This window comes from Homarus americanus, unplaced genomic scaffold, assembly GCF_018991925.1.
Source record: "Homarus americanus isolate GMGI-L3 unplaced genomic scaffold, GMGI_Hamer_2.0 scaffold42818, whole genome shotgun sequence".
NCBI classification, from domain to species: Eukaryota; Metazoa; Arthropoda; class Malacostraca; order Decapoda; family Nephropidae; genus Homarus; species Homarus americanus.
Window position 1 is genome coordinate 438,201 of NW_024741585.1, and position 9,255 is coordinate 447,455.

At 34.7% G+C, this 9,255-nt stretch overlaps 1 protein-coding gene across 9 annotated transcripts in view; it reads left to right on the forward strand.

The window, feature by feature from the left end:
• LOC121875982 overlaps positions 1–7,504 on the forward strand; it is a 184,235-nt gene extending 176,731 nt beyond the window's left edge. For 7 of the 9 annotated variants that reach the window (XM_042380818.1, XM_042380825.1, XM_042380821.1 and 4 more), the window contains one exon: positions 5,308–7,504. In XM_042380818.1, the coding sequence (XP_042236752.1) occupies positions 5,308–5,414 (107 nt within the window). In that variant the 3' untranslated portion in view covers positions 5,415–7,504. Of the gene's footprint in view, positions 1–2,701; positions 2,806–5,307 lie in introns of all 9 variants that reach the window. The other 2 variants (XR_006090700.1, XM_042380820.1) reach the window with 2 other exon arrangements.
• The last annotated feature ends 1,751 nt before the right edge of the window (positions 7,505–9,255 follow it).

Sequence of the window (9,255 nt, forward strand, 5' to 3'; positions counted from 1 at the left end):
ATATCTTCCAATACCTCCCTGTTTGATAGCTGCCTACTACCTACTAATTACTACAGTATTATTAATACTGTACAGTGTATGGTTCACCACACAGGCAAGTAGATTTGAAAGGAACTGAATCAGGTCTTGTGCTAGTTTAGCATTGTTGACTGTTGTATCAAAATCCAGTGAATAATGTTATCAATTTATGTAAAGGATTTAAGAGTAAATTACCTGTCTTTATTAACACTCGCACACTGTGACATATATAGGCATCAATGATAATCTCGTCCAATTGGCACTGATGCCCCAATGCGTCGTTCAAGAGAAAAATTCACAAAAAGTCAAGTAATTCCAAATGACGCTTGAAATTTTGGCGCATCATTCTGGTAGGCCTCCTCTCTCGCAGTAATCCATCACTAATTGGTTATTTGGCAACAGTCCATAACACGCTGACCATGAGACATCAGTGTTGTCCCCCCAGTAGTGAAGCTAAAAGGCTGAGTTAGTGAGCCCTTTAAATTTTATCTTGATATCCATTTCACACAGTTGTGCCATCCATTGTGCAGTAGAATTAGTCTGTAAAGTGTTTTTAAGTGTTTACAAATTATTCATTGATTTTTTATATTTTACTTACAGTATTAAAAATTTTTACCGTCGTGTGTAAAATGTGCCATAATGCCCTGGGCTGTTTGTAAAAGTGATGAAAACTGTTGTGAAGTGTTTATAAAGTGGTTCCTGTTGTATTTCAGGATATTTCAATTCTTATATCCGGTAGTAACATTCAACCCCGATAAAATTATTGCCAAAATGTATAATGTGTAGTATGTTACAATCCACTATGTATAACAGAACAATACACAATGTCTGGATGGAATTGTTTTTTGTAGAATTACTTACAGCTAAACTGTATATGTAAGCAAAATTCTAAAACCACCATAACGAATACTAACCATTAAAATAATAAAACAAAGAAAAATATATTAAAATAATGGCAAAACTAAAGAGTGAAATTAAGAAGAAAAAAAATTAGAAATTATTATTTTTTTAATTTACCAGCCTTATTATTACTCATATCTCTTTTTTATTTCCTTTTTTTCCACCAATAAACAAGTGTAAAAATATTATTAACACTTGTTGTTCATACTCGGTTGTTTGTTGGCCAAAATACAAGTTGATTGTATTGAAAACTGTAGTGCATGACTTCACATCGTCAAAATTAGTATTTTATTTTGTTCACATTTCCTGTTTCTTGTGAAAGAGCAATCAGTTGTATGTATAATATAGTTTGTTTTATATAAAAAAAACGAGATTGCCAAAAAAATAGATACAGCAGCATGGCTTTTCCATGCAAGGTCACAAATAGCCCACGTATTGGAGGGGTACTTGTTATAAATAAGGCGGTGTGCGAGTGTTAAGTGTTTATTTTTTGTTATTAAAATGCAGATGTTTCCCATTGGTTTAGAAATTATAATTATCCACTTAAATATATACAGATCTCTTATATTTAAAGATAAGGATTGGCTCAAGTAACTTGGGCGACTCATCACTGTGGTTATGTAAGACAAATTTTGTGTTCAACTTTTGCTTTTGACCTGACCACAGTGCAGTATTTTGAATTAAGAGTATCAACCCATAAAGGTAAATTAAACTAGGTTGGTAGCTTTATGTACCTGACACAATCCAATAATTATAACCTCAAGACTCTGGAATGACAGGATTGCACCCTTTTTGGATTTTATATACTGTACTGGTACAGTATATAAAATGCACACAGCATTTGCTAATGTTAGAGCAGTAACCCTCCCCTTAGACTCTGATATCATATGCCACCTTCTTTGTGCCAGCAAGCAAGTTACAAGACAAACACCAGTCTCATCTGCACTAAAACATTTTTCAGAACTTAAGCCCTTCACTAGCTTGGAATATTCAGTCGCATATAGTTAAACAGCCTCACTGCTGCCATATATATGCCCACCACTAGTCTTCATATGACAAATGCCATGTCTATGCTTAAACCTTTGCAATGAGCCTTGAGAATAAAAACACTTTGCTATAATTTTTAAGTCATCCTGAAACTTGATTTTTTTCTATAAGCATTGGTCCAAAAATAGGAACACTTTCTCTGTCATTGGCAAAACTACTCCTGCATTTTTTATGCTCTGCAGACAAATTCTGAATTTAAAACATTTGGCTCTTGGAGGTTTCTCTAAGCTAAATAAAATTCTAAAGTTCGACAACCAGCAGGAGAGGGTTAATCGAGATAGGGTTTAACCCTTTGGCTATTGGAAGTTTCTCTAAGCAGAATAAAAACAACTGACAGTAGCCAGAATAATTGGAATCTTATGTGGATAACTGAAGGTGCCATTTTTTTTTTTTTTTTTTAGATTCTCAAGGTTGTACAATACTTTATTACATTATTTGCAAATAATTGAATAAATGGCTAATAATATATATCAAACTGTAAAGCATAAGCTATTTTTTGTGATTCTCATCAAGCTTGTGCTTGAACTTTGTATTATACAGGGTATTAAATAATTTATTTATGAGAAGACAAAAGGTTGGCTTACTAATAGAGTAAATTTCTGACTGTGATTATCTGTGATGGTAAGCAAATCATTAAAAGCAGCCATTTTCCAAACTTGCATGGTAGCTCTGGTTGTGAAAGTATGCCAGTTAGTAGTTGCATGCTGAATGTTTTTTTGTTTTCCCTCATTTTCAGCTCACACCACAGTGGAGCCTCACCTGTAGCTGGCCATGTAGCATCAGGTGGGTTGACCTATGCCATAAAGCTCACCCAAGACTGAGCTAAAAGCTAATGCTTTAGTATGTGTTTTTTTGCTTTTTTCTAATCACAATTTTTACATTCATTAAAGTGACTTATATACTAAGTTTACATGTGTCAGTTCACAGAACTAAGATTAAGGCAAAAGCTTCAAGCAACACTTAGTAGTGTATCACCTGTAGTTCAAGCTCCTAAAACAAAGTGAAATGATATTGTCATTGCATTATTGGCTCCATTGCTGAAAGCCAAACATTTCCTGTCATTTTTTTTACTCCATTCTTTAAATACAAATGGTAAATTACATTCATGTCTTTGGCAGATTAAAATTATTTGAATCCTAAGAAATAGTAAATGATTTTTTGGGGTACCAGAAAGTCTTGATAATGTAAAATGCATTTTGTCTATATGGTGTGACTTTTTCCACTTTCTGTTTTATGCTCTTTTTAACTTAAAACTAAATGGAATGGAACAGTTGCACCAAGTCTCAATGAATAGTTAAATGAATTCCTTATACAGCATCAGTGAACGAATACATCCTCTCATATACAATAAATTTAATGCTTCATTACAGTTCACCTTGTCACTTAAACTATGCTATTTTTTTTTACTCTTAATCTTATTTGCTTTTTCATTTGCAAATATCAGTGGTAAGTATCATAATATATTAAGTCGCAGTAAACATGACTAATTTATTTATTATGTTTGGAGTTAGTTATGTACTTTTACTAAAACACAATAGACATTCTAGGAAAAGAGGACCCACACAGCAGATAGTCAATACAGTATCAGTAACATTCCCTGTGCCTTTGTGGCATAACTTCACCTCAGTTTTTTTTTTTTTTTTAATTCGCTCTTTCATTCCTTCTCATCAGGAAATACCGGATACTTCCTAGGCCCCCCAAAAGCTGTTGTTGTGCCCTATATATATATGCATAAAAAACTATTAAATGGCAAGATCCTCATCCAATTAAATTATAAATATACAGTGGGCTCAAATTATAAATAATACTCATCACTCCTCAAGGACATCCTAACTGTATTGGCCATACATCTTATCAAACATATAAACTGACAGTATGCTATATTTAAACATCCTAGTACTGTATTATCAAACCGGAAAATATTAGATATATAGTATCCCCCTTAAGGAAACCTAAATAACATGACCCTTGTGACATGTACCTTCTGGCCTAAGCTACCTCAAATATTTTGTTTTAATATGATCAATATTTCTAAAGCTTTGTGAAAGCAAAATTATTTTATTAATGGAAATAAATAAAAATAACAATAGTCAAGGTATGGGTTATTTATTCTATCACAATTATTAAAGAACTCACTGCTGTACTTCTGGCAATTATTGTAACTCACTAGAAGCTGATGGGTCATAAACAAATCCATTTAACTCGCTTTTAGGAACAATCATTTTTGTAAATAGATTATATTTAATGAATTTTGTTGTTGTCTAAGAAGTAAAACAAACATTCAACTAGTTTGTGTGTGTGGAAATAAAACTAGACTTTGCAAGGGAAGAAATTTTAACTTAACCAAGAGAAGAAAATAACCAGATTTTTTGTATCCAGTTTTGAGGATCTGTATTAATATATTCCACTCAATATTGACTTTTTGCAGTGGTGCTAATACTTCTGTACCACACCTGGCCCATGTGCCCAATTGCCTTTAAAGTACAGTACTGTATGGTGATATTTCTTAATCATATGCTCAAACATTGAACAGTCAGACATTTCTCCTTCATGTCACCATATTTTTTTAAGTTAAAAAATATATTCAAATCCTTAGCCTAATCTTATAAATGTTAGAACACAAATTGTATTTAAAGTTATTACATATTTTGCCCTGTATATATTGTGATTTACACATCAGCAACCAATGAACTGCAAGAGCATATCACACCACCATAAAGTAACAAATTTAAAACAACTATGTGGCTCAAACTTGGTCAACTAACTTAAGTCATACACCTTGGACTCAGTGATTTATTTGCTATTACAAACTGTGGTATGGGAATATCATTTTATTTGAAAACTATATATGCTGGAATTGATACTTTAAAATCACATAAATGTAGCAAAATATTAACAGAAATCACAACTGCAACCAGATTACCACTTGACCTTAACATTTAGTATCCACAAACTGAATGTTTTGAAACTCCTGTTCTCTTGCCTTTTTTATCCTTTGGAAGTGAAAAACAAAATACCAGGATGTCATTTTTCCAAAAAAATTCATTTATTGCCACACACAACTGGTGTTACTTGACATGTGTTCATCTCATCAGAGAGGATGTAATCATAAAATGTTATTGGTAATCTGCCAGGTGGATCCTCTTGGCTTAGAAACTAATGACTTCTATTCCCTGCAGTGCAGAGTACAGTATTAAAATATGTAATCATTTTTTGATGTTATGAATATTAAAATAAATTAATATTTTATTTTGATATTTACTAAAATATATATATATATTTTTTTTTAAATAATTATTTTTGGCCACTTATGTTTAAACATTGCTGTTATCTTTTCAACAGTACGAGCTCTTACCATGTTGACCAAGCAACCAAGTTCTTCCGATGATGACCTCTCACCTATGCAGCCACTTCCTCTTGTGCAGCAGCGGGAAAACTACCTCGTCTAGAGAACCAGGAAGGGTACCATACCTTGGATACCTTGAAAATGCCTTTAATTTGGTCTCCTGGAAACTACCTAGTCTAGTATCGTACTGTATTGTTAAAAAAACACATAATGGTGGCACGACCAAGGGAAGAACTCACTGAGCATATGCCACTCTGGCTGGAAATTGCTGCTTGATTATTCCTTGTGGTCATGTGATAATTCGTAAGGGTTCTTGCCGAATGCTCTCAAAAGAGCTAGCATTTCGGCTTCCTATCTATGAAGGTTGAACAGTACTTCATATTTATAGTGTGATTAATTTGAGGAGTGCCTGGAAGTTTGCAAACTCAGATGGAAAAGTGCACAATGATACTGTATAGTATTATTGAAATTTGCTTCATACTGCCAGAAATTGAAACTTATTATTTTTCCATATATAAGAAGATCCATCCCATAATATCATATAATTGCACCAAATTACCTGTTTATGGGAACTGTAGTCTTCATGAAAATATGAACTGAAGTGACCAATGTTGTGATTCTGCTTCCATTTATATACAAAATCATACTGATGTGAGTACCAACTAGAACAGTTTTTATGTATTTGTCCCAAATGGTAATTAGATATTTAGCTTCTTGTGAATATGATTGTATTAGAAAAATTTCTACATACAGTGAACATAATGAATAGTTTGATGCAATTTGAGGATCTCGTATATGGCAAGTATCAGTGCTGATTATATCTTAAACTCAGCATTTGTATTATCAGTGGATACACAAGTTTCGATTAATTGAAACACTGTATACATGAATCTGCCTTATGGAGCATACAACTGAAATGTGCCAAGTGTGATAGACTGATAATGGGTGGCTTCATTTACAAGAATGTGATAATATTCTTGAACTTTTTATCAGATTCTTCCAAATACCTGTATGTCATTACTCTATGTAGTCATTTTTTTTCATATTCATGAACATTATGTATGAATAGTATAATATTTAAAACTTTTAACCAATTGATTGCTCAGCTGTTCTTCCATATGAAGTTATAATTTGTACTATTTTCCAGTTTTAAACAGCCTTGCTTCCAGTATGTCAGTTTGCAATCATTGCCAGTTTTGAAGATGTTTATAGTGAAGCCATTTCCTATTTCAGCATAAAAGAAAAGGACTTTCCAAACTGTTGAGTGTGTTCATGTACTTGAGCTTCCAATATGGTATTGAAAGTTAGTTACAGTATCTCCAGTTTTATGGTGAATGTTGAGAACGTTTACACTACCAATGAGCATTGCTAACTCAAAGACCTACGAATCCAGTCTCGGTGCCACATTAACTGAAGCTGGTGTGTCAGTCACTTAGGATTTCTCTAGTATTGTTATTTGTCTTTTGTATGTAATATGTCTAGGTCTGGTTATATATTTTTGTTGTTAATTAGAGAGAATTTTTGTCTAATGGTTGCTATTTTTCTATACATGCCTGCATTCTATTGACAATTTTCATCCCTAGAAAGCTCATACCACTGTGGTATCAGCCTTAGTGTATAGGTACTCTGTGATTCCTCAATCCTTTGGACTGATAGCCAGCTGCAATATATGAACTTATTGTGTAAATAGTTTGGTACACTAGTATTAGGTTTGATTTTTTATTGGAAGTAATTTTTATTAATACTGTATTTTGCCTCCAAAGTATTATGTTCATAAATAAACAATCATTATTATTTTCTAGATAAATGCTTGAAATGTCAAACTCTAGCTTTAAAGAATGGCATCTTTTATTACTCACTTTACAAATTAAGTTTGTTTCAAACATATCTTAAGCAATAATACCAATATATGATCCTTTTCATGAACATAATCATACTTCATTATTGTTGTGGTGAAGACTGCCAGAAAATAAGAGAACTTTGTTAAATATGTTCGGTTGATTTTTTATGCCTTCAATAATAATATAAGGAATGTCAGAAAGACTATGCTGTTGGTTATACATAATAATGTATATTTTAACTGCTCTTAAACTTATGTATTTTTTACAAAAGATGTTTACTGTATATTGCCAGTACTATTTTTTGGAACCTGTGCAAAAGATTGTATTGTGCAATAAAAATCCATTGCTCTAACCTCTGCCATTGTCTTTGACATTCAGAATTTTGTTAAGTTGTTTAGTTCATTCTCCATGCCTTTGAACAACTAGTACTGAAACAACAGAAATTGGTGCACACTCGCCTGTTTAAGGCTAACAAGCTAAAATAAAACACCACGTGAATAATAATTGGATGAAATGGCCAAAAATACTTTTTCTCTCAGAACTAAAATTTAATGTGCCTAACTACTTAAGAACATCCAGAATAATACACAAGCACTAAGAAATGACCTTGAAAACCCAAAAGTGGTGAATAATTAGCATTGCAAATGTAATTGAAAATTTTTAAAAGCCATTTGGACAAGCAATAATCCAGATATAAAATTTTGGTTAGCAGATCCTTACCACATACCACCGCTCCTGCCCACCACCTACCGACTCTCTTCCTCCATATTCCACCTCTCCCTCCCACCCTCTGCATACCACCTCTCCCTCCCTCCACATACCACCTCTCCCTCCAACCACCTCCTTCCCTCCCTCCACCTACCACCTCCCCCTCTCTCCCTCCCCTCCACATACCAGCTCTCCCTTCTTCCCTCCACATACCACCTCTCCCTCCTTCCCTCCACATACCAACTCTCCCTCCCCCACACACTGTAATGACCACGGTCGTACACGTAAGTTAACGTTTAAATTAAAAGATGTAGCTATGCCTTCTTTATTTGAGTCCCCCGTCTGAAGTGTCCGTTTTCTCATCGTTTCAGGACATCTGAGTTCTCCGTTTTCTCTCATTCATGGAGTGCACCCCAGACTTGGTTATTCCTTAGTAATGACACAGAATTACATACCACCCCACCCTCCTCCATACCACCTCTCCTTCCTCCCCACCACATGCCACCTCTCCTCCTCCACATACCATCTGGTCCCTCCTCCCTCCTTTTCCTTCGTCCTCCCTCCCTCCACATAGCACCTCTCCCTCCCTCCCTTACCACCTCCCTACATACCACCCCTCCTTCCCTCCCTCCCACCACCACCTCTTCCTTCCCTCCCCTCCTCCACATACCACCTCTCCTCCCTCCCTCCCCATACCCTCTCCCTCCTCCCTCCACATAACCTCTCTTTCCCTCCCACCACATACCAACTCTCCCTCCCTCCCTCCACATACCACCCCTCCCTCCTTCCTACCACCTCTCCCTCCCTCTCTCTACTTACCACCTCTCCATCCCTCCACATACCACCCCTCCCTCCCTCCACAAATCGTCTCTTCCTCCCTCCACATACCACTCCTCCCTCCCTCGTGGAAGTAGATTATCGACTTTTTGGGAGGGAACAATTTCCAAAGTAAATTATCATAGAAAACGGGAAATTTGTATCACAGAAAAGTGAAATATTTGTATTTTCTGGGAAAGTTGGTTATCTACTTGTCATAGAAAACGGGAAATTTGTATCATAGAAAATGGGAAATATCTACTTTCCGGGAAAGTTGGTTATCTACTTTCCTGAAAAGTAGATTATCTACTTTTTGGGAAAGTAGATTTTCGACTTTTCGTGGAAGCAGATTATCGATTTTTTAGGAGATATTAACATATTTTTTAAAGTAGATTATCATAGAAAACGGGAAATTTGTATCATAGAAAATGGGAAATATCTACTTTCCGGGAAAGTTGGTTATCTACTTTCCCAAGTAGATTATCTACTTGGGAAAGTAGATTTTCGACTTTTTGTGGAAGTAGATTATCGACTTTTTGGGAGATATTAACATATTTTCGAAATTAGATTATCATAGAA